The sequence below is a fragment of the Urocitellus parryii genome, chromosome 6 (genome assembly GCF_045843805.1).
Source record: "Urocitellus parryii isolate mUroPar1 chromosome 6, mUroPar1.hap1, whole genome shotgun sequence".
NCBI classification, from domain to species: Eukaryota; Metazoa; Chordata; class Mammalia; order Rodentia; family Sciuridae; genus Urocitellus; species Urocitellus parryii.
Window position 1 is genome coordinate 12,080,743 of NC_135536.1, and position 19,750 is coordinate 12,100,492.

The following is a 19,750-nucleotide window of genomic DNA, read 5'->3' on the forward strand; positions in this document are numbered from 1 at the left end:
TGAGTTCCATTTCTCCTGAAGAAGCCAGAAAAATAGGTCAAATTTAAATTTATTAGAAAGAAGAAAATAATAAAGAATAGAAATCAATTAAACAGAAAAACAGAGAAAATCAATGAAAATCAACTGGAATAGTTGTTTTAAACTATCAGATACCTCTTTATCTTCCAATTTTATTTGGTTTTGGCTGGTTTCTTCAGTGCTGGGGATGGAACCTAAGGACTTGTACATGTGAAGCACACACTCCACATGCTCTCAGCCCTAGTTGGGCTTTAAATTTTTTTTTTTACATCACTCAAATTGATAATATCTGATCAGACAGAGGAGGGGAAAAATAAAGTCACATATTTCCAATATCTGGAATTAAAGAGATTACATAACAATTGACCCTATAAATTTTAAAATTAAAATAGACATATTATGAACAATTTCATGCCAATTGACTATTTTGATGAAATGAACAAATTCCCTGAAAGACACACACTATCAAAGCTCACTCAAGAACAGATTCTTGTATAGCCCTATATCTACTTTAATCTATAATTCAAAATCATTTGCAAAGAAAAATCTAAGTGGCTCTGCAGGAAATTCTACCAAAAATATGGGAGAAATACTATCAATTCTATACAACTGTTTTCAGAAACAGAAAAAGAATATTTCCCAATTCATTCTATGAGACCTGATATAAAAACTAAATAAATTACAGTCCAATATTCCTCAAGAATATCTGTGGAAAAATTCATTTTAAAAAAACTAGCAAGTTGAATCCAGTAAGATATAAAAAGGGTAATATATCATGATCAAGTATAATTTGTCTTAGGAATACAGGATGTTTTAATATTTAAAAGTCAATCAATGAAACTCACCATTTTAACAGTTAATAGATACAATACCTATGATAATTTCAGTGGGTGTAGAAAAGCATTTGATAAATCCAACACCCTTTCCTAGAAAAATTCCTAGTAAAGTAGAAATAAAAGAGAACCCTATTTAATCTAATAAAGGTTATCTATGAAAAATTATCAGCTAACATTTATTTAATAATGAGTAATGAAATATCAGATGTTCTCTTCATAGGATCAGGAACAAGGAAAATTTTACTGTTACTTTACTTGTATTCAACTTGTACTGAGGGATCTAGCCAGGGTAATCAAATGAGGAAAAAAAAATGAAAAGTACAAATAATGGAAAAAAAAAGACAAAAAAATGACCTTTTCTACGCATGACATGATCATCTACATAGAAAATCTCATGAAGGTGACATAAAATCAACAAGAACTAATAAATGAGTTTAATAAGTTAGATGATCAATTTTTAAAAAAGCAGTTGTATTCCTAAATACTACCAATGGACAATTAAAAATTTAAGTGAACCCAGTGGCTCGGGAGGCTGAGGCAGAAGGATTGCAAGTTCAAAGTCAGCCTCAACAACTCAGCAAGCCCTAAGCAACTTCATGAGACCCTGTCTCAAATCAAAAATAAAAGGGTTGGGGATATGGCTCAGTGGTTAAGCACCCCTGGGTTCAATCCCTGGTAACAAAAGGAGGAGGAGGAGGGGGAGGAGGAGGAGGAGGAAGGGGGGAAGAAATTTAAGTGCCCAAACCCCATATAATAGAATAAAAATATGATATGGATACATTTCACAGAAGTATGCTAGGCCTGCATATGAAAAACAACAAAAAATTTCTGAGAAAAAAAAGATATGTATAAATGGAAATATATAGTGCATTCATGGATCAGAAGACTCAATATTGTTAAGATCTCAATTTTTTTTCAGTCTAAAGACTCATGCCATCCTAACCAAATTCTCAGTAGTCTTTTTGTAAAAGATTAACAAACTGATTTTTAAATTTATCTAGAAATGGAAAGAACCTACAAAAGCCAAAACAACTTTGAAAAAGATTAATAAATTCAGAAGACTAACACTACTTCATTTCAAAGCATATTATAATGTTATAGTGATCTAGACTGTGTAGCATAAAGACAGACAAAGAAATCAATGGATCAATATTGGAAATTCAGAAATAGAACAAATAAAATATGGTCAACTGCTTTATAACAAAATTGCAAAGACAAATCAAAGGAGAAAAAATGTATTTCTAACAATGATTCTGGAATACTTGCATACTATATGCATAAAAAGTACCTCAATCTTACCTTATACCATACATAAAAGTTAATTCAAAATGGAATTTTGTTAATGATACTTTATCAAAATGAAAAAACTTCTACTGTTCACAAGATACTTTCAAAAAAACCACAGATAAAATCTTTGCAGATCATATGTCTGATAAAAGATTTGTATTTCAACATTCAATAATAGGGAAAAAAAAACCCCATAAAAACTGGGCAAATAATTAACAGATACTTCACAAAGCAGTTATATGGACAGCAAATAAGCAAATAAAAAGAAAGATGCTTAACAAAATTTCAATAGTGAGATACCAGTACACAGCTCTAATACTAAAGACTGACTCTACCAAATGCTGATTAACAAAAATGTACAGGGATACACACTCATATACTGGGAGTGTGAACACAACAGGGCACAAACACTCTGGAAAATGGTTGGCCAATTTCTTAAAAAGTTAAACATATACCAACATACAGCCCAGAAATTTCATTTCATTTCTAAGTATTTGCCTAACATACATGAAAGCATATATGAACACAAGAACTTAATATGTAAACATTCATAGAAGTTTTATTGGAAACACATCAGATGTCTGTTAACTGAAGAATGGATAAACAAAATTTATCTTTAACCATACAAGGAATAATACTAAGAAATAAAAAGTAATGGCCAGGGAAGGGTTTCAAGATGATAGAATAGGGGCTGGGGTTGTGGCTCAGCAGCAGAGTTCTTGCCTAGCACGTGCAAAGTGAGCTGGGTTGGAACCTCAGCAACACCGAAAAACTAAATAAGTAAATCTAATCTAAAAACTAAATAAGTAAATCTAATCTAAAAACTAAATAAGTAAATCTAATCTAAAGACTCATTTAGTATTATGTCCAACTAAACTAAAAAAATTATGTCCAACTACAACTAAAAAATATATTTAAAAAAAGATGGTGGAATAGAAGAGGTCACTTTCCAGCTGTTCTGTGACATGAAACCAAGAAAGCAGACAGGAAGCTTCTCATCAAGAAACCTTCAGGGATACTCTAAGTCTACAAGGTAGAAAGAAACTCTACTGCCTCAGAGCCATACTGTTAGATGGGTAGGCACACAAACAATATGAAAAAGCAAGGGAACAAATCACCCCAAACAAACCAAGATACTCCAGTAACAGAATCCATCAACACCACAGTGGAAGAAATGTCAGGGAAAGAGTTTAGAATTATCACTAAACTGATCTGCAAAGTAAAGGATGCTTTAAGGAGTGAAATCAGATAGAAAATACAGGAAGTAAAAGAACACTTCAATAAAGAGAGATTTGGGGGAAAAAATAAGCAGAAATCCTCAAAATGAAGGAATCAATAAACCAAATAAAAAATCCAATTGAAAACATCACCAACAGACTAGATCACTTGGAAGACAGAGTTTCAGACGATGAAGACAAAATATACAATCTTGAAAATAAAGTTGACCATGGAGAAAAGATGTTAAGAGATCATGATCAGAACTTCCAAGAAATATGGGATAAACTGAAAAGACCAAATTTAAGATTTACTGGTATAGATGAAGGCTCAGAGATACAAATGAAAGGAATGAGCAATCTTTTCAATGAAATAATATCAGGAAAATTCCCAATCCTAAAGAATAAAATGGAGCTGGGTCATGGTGCTTCATGCCTGTAATCCCAGCAGCTTGGGAGGCTGAGGCAGGATAATCTCAAGTTCAAAGCCAGCCTCAGCAATGGCAAGGTGCAAAGCAACTCAATGAGACCCTGTCACAAAATAGGGCTGGTCAGTGGTTGAATGCCCTTGCGTTCAATCCCTGGTACCCTCCCCCCCAAAAAGAATGAATGGAAAATCAAATTCAGGAGGCTTACAGGATGCCAAATATACAAAATTACAACAGACCTACACCAAGGTACACTATAATAAAAATGCCTTACAGAATAGGATAGAATTTTAAAGGATGCCAGAGAAAAATGACAAGTAACATTGAGAGGGAAAGCAATCTGGATCTTAGCTGATCTCTCAACCCAGACCCTCAAAGCTAGAAGGTCTTGGAATAATATATACCAAACTCTGAAAGAAAATGGAAATTAGCCAAGAATACTATACCCAGCAAAATTAAGCTTCAGAATTGATGATGAAATAAAATCTTTCCATGCTAAACAAAAGTTAAAAGAATTCACAATTAGCCTGCACTACAAAAAATATAACCAATAAGATATTACATGAAGAAGAAATGAAAAATGAAAGTGAAAACCAGGAAAGGGAGAAACTACGCTAAAAGAACAGCGAATCAATGGAGAAACTAATTCAAATTAAAAACTAGAAATAAGTAAAAATGACAGGGAATAAAAATCATATCTCATTAATAATAACATTGAATATAAATGATCTAAACTCATTAATCAAAAGACATAGACTGGCAGATTAGATTAAAAGCAAGACCAAACAATATCCTTTCTTCAAGAGGCTCACTTCACAGGCAAAGACATGCAGAGACTGAAGGTAAAAGGATGGAAAACAAAATATCATTCACTGCTTAAGGGAATTATGCATCAACAAGACATAACAATCATAAGTATTTATGGAGCATCTATGTATATCAGACAAACCCTTTTCAATTTCAAGAAGTAAACAGACCACAACACCCTAATACTGGATGATATTAACAACCTCTCTCATCACTAATTCAAATTAAATACCACTGGATAGATATTCCAGACAAAAACTAAATAAGAAGCTATAGAACTAAGAAATACAATTAATAATTTAGACTTAACAGACATATATAGAATATTTCGTCCATCAATGAGTGAATATACTTTCTTCTCAGCAGAAAGAAATATACTTTCTTCTCTAAAGTAGACCATATCATAGGCCATAAAACAACTCTTGGAGAATACAATAAAATAGAGATAATACCTTGCATCCTATCAGATCACAATGGAAGGAAATTACAAATCAACAATAGAATAAAAAATAAAAGCTACTCTAACACCTGGAGAATAAATAATACACTACTGAATGATGACTGGATAGCAGAAGAAATCAGGGATGAAATAAAAAAAAGTACTTAGAGGTAAATGAGAATAGCAATACAACATATCAAAATCTCTGGGACACTATGAAGGCAGTGCTAAGAGGAAAGTTCATTGCATTGCACTCATTCATTACAAGAATAGAAAGTCAGCAAATAAATAGCCTAACTTTACATCTCAAAACACTAGGGAAAGAAGAACAAATCAATACCAAAGCAGTAAAGAGAGAAAATAACTAAAATCAAAGCTCAAATCAATGAAATTGAAACAAAAGAAACAATAAAAAATCAACAAAAGAAAAAGTTGAAAAAAAATCAATAAAATTGATAAACCCTTAGCCAAGAAAAAGAAAACTCAAATTACTAAAATTTGCAATGAAAAAGGAAATATCACAATGGACACTACTGAAATACAGACGATAATCAGAACCTATTTTGAAAATTTATACTCTAATAAAATAGAAAATCTTGAAGACATCAGCAAATTTCTAGAGACATATGACCTAAACAAATTGAATCAGAAGGACATAGAAAATTTAAACAGATCAATTTCAAGAAATGAAACTGAAGATACCATCAAAAGCCTACCAAGAAAGAAAGCCCAGGACCAGATGGATTCTCAGATGAGTTCTACCAGACCTTCAAAGAGTGAATATACTTTCTTCTTAGCAGCATATGGATCCTTCTCTAAAGTAGACCATATCATAGGCCACAAAACAACTTCTTTCATTATTTAATGAAATAGAAAAAAAGGGAACACTTCCAAATTCATTCTATGAAGCTAGTATTACCCTGACAGCAAAACTGGACAAAGACATATCAAGGAAAGAAAATTTCAGAACAATATCCCTGACAAACATAGATGCAAAAATTCTCAATAAAATTCTGGCAAATGGCATAGGAAAATATATTAAAAAGATAGTGTACCATGATCAAGTGGGGTTCGTCCCAGGGATGCAAAGTTGGTTCAACATATGGAAATCAATAAACATAATTCATCACATCAATAGACTAAAAGACAAAAACCACATGATTATCTCAGTAAATGCAGAAAAAGCATTTGACAAAATACAGCATCTATTAATGTTCAAAACACTAGAAAAACTTGAGATACTAAGAACATACCTCAACATTGTAAAAGCTATCTATGGTAATCCCTAGGCCAACATCATTCTAAATGGAGAAAATTTTAAAACATTCCCCCTAAAAACAGGAACACAACAGGGATGCCCTCTTTCCCCACAGATTTCAACAGTTATGGAATCTCTAGCCAGAGCAATTAGACAGAAGAAAGAAATTAAAGAGATATGAATAGGAAAAGAAGAACCCAAAACCATCCTTATTTGCTGATGCATTATTCTATATTTATAAAACCCAAAAACTCCACCAGAAAACTTCTAAAACTCATAAATGAATTCAGCAAAGTAGCAGGATATAAAATTAACACCAATAAATCAATTGTATCCCTATATATTAGTGATGAATCAATTGAAAGAGAAATTAGGAAAAATATCCCATTCACAATACCCTCAAGGAAAAATAAAATATTTGGGAATCAATCTAACAAAAGAGATGAAAGACCTCTACAATGAAAACCACATAACACTAAAGGAAGAAATAGAAAATGGAAAGATCTACCATTTTCTTGGATAGGCAGAATTAATATTATCAAAATGGCCATACTACCAAAAGTGCTATGCAAATTTAATGCAATTCTTATTAAGGTTCCAGTGATGTTATTCATAAAAACAGAAAAAGCAGTCATAAAATTCACAATAGCTAAGCTACGGAACCAACCTAGGTGCCTTTCAAAAGATGAATGGATAAAGAAAAATGTGGTACATGTACACAATGGAAAATTACTCAGCCATAAAGAAGAATAAAATTATGGCATTTGCTGGTAAATGGATGGAACTGGAGACTATCATGGTAAATGAAATAGGGCAATACCTAAAAACCAAAGGCCGAATATTCTCTCTGATATGCAGATGCTGACTCACAATAGACCAGGAAAGGGAGGAGGGAGAAGTAGAGGTTCACCAGACTGGACAGGTGGGGGGCGGGTAATAAAGGGGAAAGAATGGAGGATGGGAATGGTAAAGATAATACAACGAATCAGAATAACTTTCCTATGTTCATATATAAATACACGATCTATGTAACTCCACATCATTTACAACCATAAGAATGGGAAATTATACTCCTTTAATATGATATTTCAAAATACATTCTACTGTCATGTATAATGAAAAAGGACAAATAAAAAATTCTTTAAAAAAGTAATGGCCTATTCATATATGGAAAACCATGGATTAATTGCAATGTCATCATTATGAGAAAAAGAAAGCAGAAAGTATAGAATGAAACTATTTATAGAAAACTAACCTATGTGACAGAAAACAGAATAGTAGCTGTCTGGGGACAGGAAGTGATAAATAGAGGGACTATAAATTAGTAAAAGAAAACTTTGTGGGGGGTAAAAAAATCTTGATTGTAGTGATGGGTTCATGAGAGTAACATATGTCAAGACTTAACAAAATGCACCATTTAAATACATGCAATTTGCCATATATAAATTATTACACTTCAGTAAAAAATAACACCAGGTAGAAGCATCCAATTGTCAGTCACATCATTTCTGTCACAGTATTGACTTGTGCTATATTGAGCTAGATAAAACATATCTCTATACCATTGAACCAATGACCTTGCACAGTTCTGGTAACAGTCAAGTTTTCCCTGAAAAAAGGCTGCTTTTCTTCATCACAGTGTGAGTTAACATGAAAAGTGTCTTGAACCAAGAATGAAATTAATCATGAAGTGAAATAGCAAGTCCTAAGGTTCCAAAATGATACACTCCGGCAAGTGGAAAAGGTAAGAGAGGAGGAAAGAAGAATGACAGGTAAAACAAAGAGGCAGAATGATGGAAAGGACACGATAAAGGGGGAGCTAGCAAGACAAAGGGAGTGAGAACCAAGTTCTACTTTACTTTTTAACTGTGCACCACACTAGTCTGTTCCTAATGTCCCTGGGAAGAAGACATATGCTTGAATTATTACATGCTGTATACTGACTTAATATAATATTTAAAATAAAAATTCATTTATCTTAGAGAAAAGCACCAGAGAGCAGGTCAACAATTACAGACCATATTCCTTGATTTTCCAGATATCTGTCACAAAATGAAGTACCACCAACTGATTTATACTACAATAGGGTCATTTTCAGATCAGTGTTCTGCAGTAATATTTTCATTCCTGTGCCACATGCAGTCATGGTCTGACATGGAAGAGTTGGTCACAGTGGTAGAACAAAAGCAAAAATAACAAGAACCATCTGGTAAAAGGTTGTTGAAGAAGCCTAAATCCTCCACTCCCAACTTTAAATGTTAAAACTAAATCCATTTTATTTTCTCCTTTGGAACATACATTTGAAATAAATCCACATTGGTTTTTGGCGACATAAAATGGTGTATAAGAAAATTGTAAGATTGTCCTACCTTGACAAAAATGGTTGAATTGCATTCTTGCAATGCCTCCATTAAACTAATCACATGGAGACACACCATTTCTACCATCTGAAACAACAAACATGAAAGTCAATTCCACTCCCAGTGATATACCGACTTAATATAATGAACTAGTCTACAGTCACAGGCGCCTAATGCCCCTGTGCCCAGGAAGGCTTTCTGCATAATGGCCACAGGGAACCACAGAGAGTGGTGTTCATTCACCTCTAAAACTCAAACAGGAAATGGAATTTAAAAACCCTCCAGAGGTCTTGGAATTGTTGTTCCTTTATCACCTAACTCAAGGTTGCGGAGGGCACTCAGGCATTGACCTCACTAATCTGCACAGCCTAGGACTCACACCAGAGGACAAAGCTTGGGTCATTTCCTCCACCTTGATCCTGTCTTCCCTGTTTCCCACAGGGAAGGGCTGCTTAACTTACTGCAGATCTGCCTCTGAGGCTTTGTTCTCTACTGAACAAGGGAGCCATGAAATGCGACAGTTCCAAAGTACAATGGAGATGAGATCCCTCATCGGAAATGCCTGAGGCTGGATTTTTAATACTCCTGAAGGATTTTACCAGATAGGCTTATATTGTCCGACAAGATTTTCAAAATAAAATTAATTTAAATTCATTTGAAACATCATTTGTAAAAAATTCACTGGCAACACATAACATTTGGTATCAAAAAAGTAATGACAGCAGAAGGAGAGTTTTAATACCTAAAGTGTAAGATTCTAATTCACTGTTTTCCTGGGGGGGCTCTGGGGGGCAGGTACCAGGGATTGTACTCAGGGGTGCTTGACCACTGAGCCACCACCCCAGCTCTGTTTTGTATTTTATTTAGAGACAGGGTCTCACTCAGTTGCTCAGTGCCTTGCTTTTGCTGAGGCTGGCTTTGAACTCGCCATACTCTGTCTCAGCCTCTAATATCAGTGTTTTATTTAAAATAACATAGTAGAATGCTAGAATCTGTGATCCAATGAATTGGAGCAGTCAGAATTGTTTGTAAAGCCTAAAATTTTCAAATAATGTTCTTTACATTCAACTAAAACCTCTCCCTCTATAAAATTGCAACATGTGCTTCTCTAAAACAAAGAAAGGGCTTAACTGAAGAAAATGTGTAATTCCCTTCCTAACTAGAGCTAAAAGAAAATATTTTCTAGATTAATATCCAATCAACTAAAAAATCATGTCCCAAATGCCTTTGGTGCACGGGGCAGTATGGTTTCGCGAACACTGGAATCATCAGATGGTTGCTCCGGGTTCCCCACTCCTTGTCCACTGGTGGTGCCCCTGTAAGCAAGACACTGGCTGCCGTCCTCCTGACTGAGCACCCTCCTCTGGCATAGCAACTGGAACCCAAAGACTCCTTGTAAATTCCTCCCATGCCCTCCAACTGACTCAGTGAGGACCAGCCTTATCAATGACGTGTGCTTAGGCTAAGCATCCTCCAGATATTTCCCATGCAGTCTGGAGCAGCCCCTTTCTAAGGTGAGCCATAAATAGTAAAATGGATTTGAAATCTGGGGAGCAGTTTAAAAATCACTTCTAAGGCAACCCAAAAAGGTAAGGCTCGTTTGGGCTGACTAGAATGAACTCCTGGGGTCAGTTCGCTCTTAAAAAGATGACCTAACTGGCTAAGATTTCCCCAAATTGCTTTGGAATCCAAAAATTGTTTGAATCTCCCTTTTAACTGTCTGACTTCATAGAACAATAAAACCTTAAAGGTCGAAATTTCATATAAAGTTTATTTGGCATTAGGCAGGAAAAATAAAAATTGTTTGCTTTTTACTTGCTTTGGGTTTCTAAATACTTACAGTCTATAATATGATGTTTTGATACATATATATAATGTAGAATAACTAAGTGAAGATATTTAACATATGCATTACTTGTATGCTTATTTTTGGATGAGAACACTTAAAATATACCTCTTAGCAATTTTCAAGTGTCACCATGAAGTACAACAGATCTCTTGACTACCATTTGTGTTGTTTTCAACCAAATTCTTATGCAAGTAGAATGTCCATCTTATTAACAAAATAAATCCCTGATGTATTTACACAATCTGACCACTGAGATCTGTAAAAGAACAGGTGTCAGAAGGGACTGAGTGTGGTCTAGACATTATGAGACTGTACCCCAGAGGGGAGTCTTCTTTGAGAACTCACCACTTTGTTATGGGCCATTAGCTGGAGGATGCTGGGTGTCACCCTACTCCAAAACTCCAGTGCTGTCAGTATTGCCGTGAAGCTGAATTCGTTCTGATTTTGCACGTTCGTAGCTACGGCACTTTGTTCGCAGTATACCGTCCAGAGCTGAGCAAAGATGAATGCGTGGAAGAGGGAGCACATGTGGAGCACAGATGTCTGGAGAGGAGAAGACAGGGCGCTGCTGCGGGCCTCTAGCAGCCTTGCCAGGGAGCACAGCCCATGCACACAGGAGTTATCTCAGTTACAAACTCGTGACTCATCACCTTAGAACAGTCTGCTCTTCCTCGTAGGTGGGAGTGTGCTCAGAGAACAAAGCCTCTTTTCCAAGAGAGGGCATCATCATTAGCAGAACAAATCTACTCACCCCCCTTGCTCTTTAATGAAACTGACATTCCTATCCGTAAACCATATCAGGAAGAATAATCATTCTACTGTTTTAGGATGTTTCCTCATCTGTAAAGTGGGAATAATTGTAGCCTGTTCCAAGAAGTGGAGTTAGGAGCAAATGAGGTAATACAGAACACAATTCCCAGCTCTTAATAATTACACTTGTAGCAGCAGCAGCAGCAGTAAGGGTTTTCCTTCCTCGCTGGTAATGATTCATTGAGTAAGTACCTACAGCATACCAGGGACAGTACAAAAGACTTTCCAAAGATCACTTCTATCACTCTCAAATTATCCCCTCAATCTACTCTACAGATGGAACACAGGAGCTCAGAAAGTTTAAGTAATATACTCAAGCTCACAAAATTATAAGTACCTTGGTTAGGAATCAAACACAGATTTGGAATGAAATAGAAGAAACTGATTGATTGCTTGATTTCTTTTGGCAACCATAGATGGGTGGGTGCTCCATTTTATCAGCTTGTCCTGGCCCAAAGCCCAACTTCCCCAAACCCACTGGGACCTCCCTGGACTGGTCTGAGCTCTGGAAAAGGACTTTGCCATTGTAGCTTGTTAGGAGTGTCTGGTTTGCACAAGCAGAGTCAGGATCAGTAGCTTACTTTATCCCCTTAAGTACATCACCTGTCTCTATGATTTACAAAGTTTCTCTGTGCAGGTGATTCCAGGGTGTGCTTTAGGGAGCTTCCACTAGCCTTCTTATTTTCATGTTGCATTTTCATGGACCCCTAAAGATTTTAATTGGAAAGAGTGCATGAAGAATTAGAGTATAAGTTTTTCTCCTCTTCAGTCTTGGTTTGGAAAACTGATCACAGAATTTTTATTATATTTCTAGCCTGGGAAGCCAACTCTTGCCTGCCTCCATAATTTATCTTCATAAAAGTAAGCCAGAAAACAATTTAGGGAGAAAAAAAGACAGTCTGGGAATTTAAACAACTTTAAATAAGGCATTAGCACAAAGTTGCTTTTCTAATATCCACAGGAGGGCAAGTGACAAGATGCATTTACTTCTGAGAAGAAACATAATTGGCTGATAAGGGTTTCCATTAGCAATTTTGATGCACATGGTCCTAATCTTGCAGAAATCACTTACCTTTGATTGCTCTGGAAATCCAATCAGGATAACAATAAGATGGTCTGCAATATGGGAACCTGCATCCAGAGGTATGGGAAGGCAGGGAGAGGAGGTGTTCGGACACACTGCGTTATGAGTGAGGGAACCCAGAAGCAGCCACGACAGCAGACGGATGTGGGAGACACACTCAATGAATTCTTTAGGTCTGTTAGAGAAGAAGGATGTGTTAAAGATGAGTTTATATTTTCTGTTTTGTTGGAGGCACATGAATGTTTATTGAAGGAAGAGATTAAAAATGAGGTCTTGCCAGCAATTACATAAAATATGACACCAAGGCGCTAGAGTATCAATCAAATGATGCATTTGTTTTCTTGTTTTTCACTCTAATCCTGCAGCTTAGCTTCTTGAGCAAAGAACGGCCATTGGTGGCAGAGGATTAAGTATCATTCCTCTGTGGCCTGGCTGTCTCTGACCTGCTTCTTTTGAACCCTTTCCTTTCTTCTCATCAGAAAGTTCTTCTCTGACATTCTCACTAGAGGGAGGGAACAAAGGAGCAGACATATACCTGGCTGCACAGTTTTCTGCACACAATTTTCTCCTCCTGCTCTCTTTACCACCCCCATCCTTTCCTCTACAGAAAGGCGGACCATGCAAAACAGCAGGCTCAAGTCTTCTCTGAGTTCCCAGGGAAACCTGCCTCTCCTCCAGCCCCTCTAGAGGCAGGAGCAGGGGCTTGCATCTCCTTGCACTATTTCATCCCTGCTGACACTTGGTTCCAGCTATAAACTAAGCTATTTAAGAGCACAGGCCATGCAAGTGCTAGAAATGTACCTATGGAATAATTTCACTAGTTGAAACTGAGCAAAAGTGATAACTCTGTTTTAAGTTTTCATCCTCCATGAGGATGATGGAGGTTTTCATATGTACAAGGGCAAGTTTCTTTTACTGGCAGCATCCCACAAGGTGCCCAAGGTCAGCAAGTAGGTATGGGGTGGGACCCTGATTTCCATCTTCCTAACCAATCATACTTGACTCTCATGACTCTTCAGTGCATGGCAAGCTCTGGATGAGCCCCAGGAGCCTCAAGGGCATTTCTGGTCTTGTCTTCCCTCATCCCTAGAATAACAAGGGTCTTACCCTTGCTGCATGGCAGAAGGAGGGTGGTAGAGCCAAGGCAGATAGCGGATCACGGCTTTGTTATCTCTGTGGTTGCCCCGGGAGATTTCCATAGCAGCAATCTGAGCCAGACCCACTTTGAGGTGTCCGCCAAATGTATCTTCATGCAGAGGCTGGGAGCACGTCTTCATGTGGCTCTGCAAAACCAAATGATATTTTGTGACTTTGGCAGACAGTGGAGACATGCCAGGCACTCTTCAAACATCAGGTTGTCCCTTCCCCTCCCATCACCACCTCAAGCCCACAACCTGATTAAACTAGAATGGTTTCACATCGTTTTTAGGACCAAGTAGGGAATCATTCCTCAGCAGGACCTGTACAGCCAGAATGTCTGATTCCTGCAGCCTCCACATCTCACCTCCATCCATCCCAGCTCTAGCTGCACTGGCTCTGCTGTTCCTCTGCCTGAAATACTGTCCCTGCCCTTTTCACCCATTTGTTCAGATTTTAGCTCAAGAGTTACTTCCCCTAGGAAGCCTTCCCTGAATTCCTTGGCTGGTCCATGCCACTGTCTACTCATTCTTTATACCAATTGTGAGTCATAATTTCACTTTGGTTTGTGTGAAATGTTCATTAAATTCAGTTTTCTAGTAGACTATAAGTTAAGTGGGGGCAGCAATTATGTCTGCTTTGGCTCACTACTGCAGCCCCAATGCTAGAACAGAGCTAGACACATTATAGGTGCTCAATACATATTTCTTAATTAATTTTGAAAGCCTTATGCTTAGTGTGGCTTCATGGGAAAATAAAGTGAACTGGGACTTGAGACCCACTCCTGTCTTAACTAGCTACATGGCCTGAGAGAAACCACTTGCCACTTGACCTTTCTGATCTGTTTCCTAATATGCAAGGTCAGATGGTTGGATTATGTCTACAGTTTCCAACCTTTTAATCATCATGGATCTTTTTTTTTTTTTTTTTTGTGTGTGTGTGTGTGTGTGTGTCTGTGTGTCTGTGTGGTACTGGGGATTGAACCCAGGGCCTAGTGCATGCAAGGCAAGCACTCTACCAACTGAGCTATATACCCAGCCTATGTCTCTTTCTTAATATTTTTTGAAAATGTCTGCAAAACAATCTCAAAATGCTTGAGTAATAATCATTTCCTCTTCTTTATGCATCAATGTCATTTAAGTGTGGGCACCTATATTCAGTAATTAGTAATCAGCATGTGACCAAATGGTAGGGGAGTTTTCTTAAAAATAACTGGGGTTGGGGCTGGGATTGTGGCTCAGTGGTAAAGCACTTGCCTAGCAAGTGCAAGGCCCTGGGTTCGATCCTCAGCACCACATACAAATAAATAAGATAGATATAAAATGCATATTCTTGCTTTAAAAAAATGACTGGGGTTAAGCTGGGCACCTATAATCACAGCAGCTCCAGAGGCTGAGACAAGAGGACCACAAATTAAAGCCAGCCTCAGAAAAAGCAAGGTGCTAAGCAATTCAGCAAGACCCTGTCGCTAAATAAAATGCAAAACAGGGCTAAGGATGTGGCTCAGGGGTCAAGTTCCCAAATTCAATTCCTGGTACCTGCCCCCCCCCACCACCAAAAAAAATGACAGAGTTTACACATGATGAGAAATTTTCAGCTTATTTTTAAAATTATAATTATTAATGTGTTAATTGTACAAAATAGTGGCTTTCACTGTGATAATTTCACACATGCATATAACATACTCTGGTCATATCTACCTTCCCTGCTTCCCTATCTTTCCTCTCCTCCCACCTCCCCCGTGTCCCCTCTCACCTCTCTTATAATCCCCCCCTACTTTCATGTCATTCTTTATTTTTCTTCTCTAGATTACACATAATGAGCTTAATTTTGATTCTCCTTTGCACCTAACATTTGCAAATTTATCACTGTACCAAGATCATCTAAGCAGCGTCTAAAAACTAAGCTCAGTGAAAAAGGAACCACAATTTTAGCTGTTGAACTTCTTGGATCACTAAGTTCTTGTTTATCAAAAAGAAATCATTCAGTGCTAAATTGCAATTTGGCTGCTCTTGGGTCATGTTTGGATTCTAATCTGCCCTCCATCCAGGGCCTTCCTCAAGACTTTCAGATTATTAATCTTTTGGCTCCCTGGTTGAATCATGGAAGAGAAGTGGACCCATATCAGTTATTCATTCCACCTTGTAAAACAATCAATAAACTCAACAACTTCACTGAGATTTTGTCCATATGCAAATTAAATTTTGTTCTCTCCCCTTCTTTAATTATTTTCTTTTAAAAAATTTTTATTAGTTATTGATGGACCTTTATTTATTTATTTGTTTATACATGGTGCTGAGAATCGAACCCAGTACCTCACACATGCTAGGCAAGTGCTCTACCACTCAGCCACAACCCCAGCCCCTCTTTAATTATTTTCTTGAAGAAGATAACTTCAATTGCAGATAAAAAAATAAATGGCTATGTCTGCATAAGGTGCTACTGTGTAAGAAATTCTCCTTGCATACATTATTTTATATAAACCCTACAACAATCAGGCAAGGGAGGTGTCATAGACTCACTTTGCAAATGAGGAAACTGAAGCTCCAGGGAGTTAAATGACTCCATGTGGTGCAGTAAAAGGAGATGGATTGGGAGTCACAACAGCCTTAGGTTCAACTACTTATTAGTAGTGTCACCTTGACCAAAATGCTACATCAGACCAAGCCTCAGTTCCTGAATTTGTAAAATGGGGATAATATTATAATAGGGATATTGTGAAACTGAATAAATGGCAAAAATAAAGGTAGTACAAAGCTTATGTCATATGACTATCTTTCTTCTTTTCTTTTTTAGCAGAACTGGACTCTAGTTCTTCAGACCCCAAGATATGGGCTCATTTAACAATGTTCTAGCTGCCTCCCCAGGTACCAATAAATTCCCCACATGGTCTGTTTAATCCTTTAAAAACATCTTGCATTTAGTGAAACTAAGATATGAGAAGATGGGGTCCTACCTTCAGTCTGGTCAGCGTGTGCATGTCCGCCATGAAGTCCAGCACTTCACCAATGGACTGCCGCACGCACTCCATGGCTGCGGTCCCACACTGAAACACAAGCACACGACTGGCCACAGCTGCATTTCTTTCCAACCCACTCTAGCTGTACCCTCTTTGCTAAGGACTTGTTGCATTTTCTGGATTTCTGACTCACTCTACCACCCAGCTTAGTCTGTGACTGTCTGCCCATGGTTTGGGCAGAAATTACTCAAAGGTTTGTGGCAGAGTAAAGACACAGGGGCGCCTTCCAGGGGCAGAGTTAAATGCTGTTTCCCCTGGGTAATGAGACTGATTTTTGCTTATTTTTAAGCTGGTCTGTACACATGAATCATACATAATGCCATTATCACCTCAAAACTACTGTTAACACTATCACTCTGGGGAAATCTAAAATGTAAGTAAAATGTGTTACCAAACTTCACCACCAGAATCTTATCTCTTTAAATGTGTGCACATATATATTACTAACTAAATATATATAAACATTGTTTTGCTGACTCAAAAATTCTTATGTTCAAGTCAAGTCGCTTACAACTTAACTTCATGTAGATAGTCGGGGCACTACTAAATAGACACAGGTATCCATGTCAAGTTCTTGCTAGAGATAGATAGGAGAAAGAAACAAAAATGGTCACCTTCTGTACATACCTAAAGTATGTTAGGGAACTTTTAAAGGAAAATAAAGCATGTTTGTGTTTGAGGTTATTAAGCGGCAGAGACCTGCCTTCTCGGGGAAATGCAGCAAATGTAGGATTATAAGCAAAGCAAAGGAAAATGAATAGACAGGCTGCTACATCAAAGCCTTATGAGAGAACCCACACATCAGGCCGGGTATAATGTGGATCAAAAGCAGGCAGTCTTTGAAGCGGTATGAATACCATGCTAAAGGCTTCTCTTGGCTTTCTTTAGGAAAATCTGGAACATTATAGACTTAACTAGCTCACCCAGTGGCTCTCATTTTCCCATATTCATGTAAATCTGCATAGCACTGAACTCTATCACCTCCTCTCTCTTCTAGAATGTTACGCTTGTCAGTTCTTCTGACAGGATAACAAACAGTAAAATAAGGCTAGTGGCAGTCTGTCAGAGTGTTTTCCAAGCATTTCATATGTTCTAAGGTTTTCTTCTTTTAATTTGAATCAAGTGAAGGAATTGTAAAAGGTTATTGTGTTCCTGCTTTTGCAATATGAATCCTTCTGTGCAAGGAGGATTTCCCCCTGGTTTATTCCATTTTCTTTGACCTTTCACACATCATGCAAATAGGAGCATAGACTCTGTTCTTGAATTTCTTGAAAGGGATTTGTTTCTTTCATAAGCAGTATTTTATACCAGTTCAACTAGGCAAATGTCACGGAAAGTCATTACCAAGAGCATTATTCAATATTCACCTTTTAAGTCTGAATCTCAAGAAATGAGAGCAAAGACTTTACTATTACATAGGTATTTTGTTCTAGAGACAGCAATTATGCCCAGTAAAAGCCTTAAAATCCACTTTTTATTCAGGATGTAGGGAGCCAGCTACATACACAAAACAAAATAGGTAATTTACAATTCCTCTTTTTCTACTTTGTAAAGCAGAAGTATAACTTAGATGTGATATTTTTAAAAACAAAACAGAACATAAGGAGTCAAGCTCCATTTGTTTCAGAGGCCCATATTCATTTCAATAGGAAAATGATGAAAAAGGAGTGGAAAAATGTACTCTAACCTCAGACACAGGAATTGAAGCAGAGCACACACAATTCTTCTTTAAAATATATCTGAGGTTTAAGTTACATTTCTTAATTATAGAAGAATGTATGCTCATTGTAGAAAATTTGGAAAATACAAGTTACTAAAAAGAACAATTAAAATCACTGTAATCCTAATACTTGTTCTCCACCTCTTTGAAAACTAACCGTTAAAATTTCCTTTCAAGTTTTTTGAAAAAAGCACACATATGCATAATATTTATAAGACTGAAACAACCTTTTGCTAATTTGCTTTTTAATTAAATCCATCACAAGCATTTTCCAATTACTTAAATATTCTTTGAAACATTGATTTAGTAGCCACATTGTAATAGTCAGATGTACCTTACTTTATTAAACAAAACTCTAATATTGGACACTTATTTTTGTTTCCATATTTTTGCTATTTTAAGAGATGCTTTACAACATATACCTGCTTATAAATCTTTTGATGCATATTTATTTTCTCAAACATATTCCTAGAAGTAGTTTGTTAAACTGTACTCTAGTAAAGTTGCTTTCACTACCACCAACAGCTAAAATGCTTGTTTCCCTTCACCATAAATAAGTTTAATCATCAAGAAAACTCTGGGATGGGGGTACCAGCCACAAGGTACAAAACTTCAGTTATGCAAGATAAATAAGCCCTGGAACTCTACTGGGCAGCACAGTGCCTGCAGTTAGCAATGCTACCATGAACACAAAATTTGTCACAAGGGTTGATCTTATAATATATTAAGTGTTCTTATATATTAAGTGTTCTTATCATAATAATAATAATAAATAAGCAAATGGGGAGATGGGAGATAAGCAGAGATTGTGCTGTGACAGTTCCACAGGTATATTCCATCTCCAATCATCAAGCGGCATACATTAAGGACACAGTGCTTTTTATATCTGTCCTCCCCCCCCCCCCCAGCCAATTAAGGTCAACTAGACGCTAATAGAGGGATTTTTCCCTTCCATTAAAGCAACTATTTTTAAAAAAGAAAAATAAATATACTGATTTACTAGCCAATTTTAATTTTTATATTTTCAAATATTCTTTTATTTTGCTTTACTTTTATTTTTATTTTATTAATTTGTAATTCATTGATTACATGTAAGGGTAAAAGGTTTCTTTCAAATGGCTTATTAACTGGTCCTTGGAAAGGTTCTATATGTGAATCCTACAACTGCTGCTTTGTTGTTGTCACTGAACATTTGCCTTCTACTTACTGATTTCATTAAACCTTTTACATATTAGGGCTTTTTTTCCCAAACTATGATAGGTAGCAAATATTGAGTTCTAAAGTTAATCAATCAGGAACACTGAGGGTGTCGCAGAGGGACTGGCCACTTCCCAGAGCCACTTTTCTTCTTCCCTAGCACACAGGTAGATCACATTCCCCATCCTCTCTGGCTGTTAGATGTGTGTGCTCATGTGACTGGGCTCCAGCCAAAAAAATGTGAGTAGAAGAAATATGCACTTCTAGACCTGACCCACGAAAATCTC

The 19,750-nt window shown here is 36.8% G+C and overlaps 1 protein-coding gene across 4 annotated transcripts in view; it reads right to left on the reverse strand.

Annotated features, from left to right (window-relative positions):
- Positions 1-19,750, reverse strand: part of Unc79 (unc-79 subunit of NALCN channel complex) — a 211,009-nt gene that overhangs the window by 12,008 nt on the left and 179,251 nt on the right. For all 4 annotated transcript variants that reach the window (XM_077799972.1, XM_077799971.1, XM_077799969.1 and 1 more), the window contains 5 exons: positions 16,484-16,573; positions 13,498-13,673; positions 12,379-12,565; positions 10,842-11,039; positions 8,657-8,734 (listed from right to left, as the gene is read on the reverse strand). In XM_077799972.1, coding sequence (XP_077656098.1) covers positions 8,657-8,734; positions 10,842-11,039; positions 12,379-12,565; positions 13,498-13,673; positions 16,484-16,573 — 729 coding nt within the window. The remainder of the gene's footprint in view (positions 1-8,656; positions 8,735-10,841; positions 11,040-12,378; positions 12,566-13,497; positions 13,674-16,483; positions 16,574-19,750) is intronic.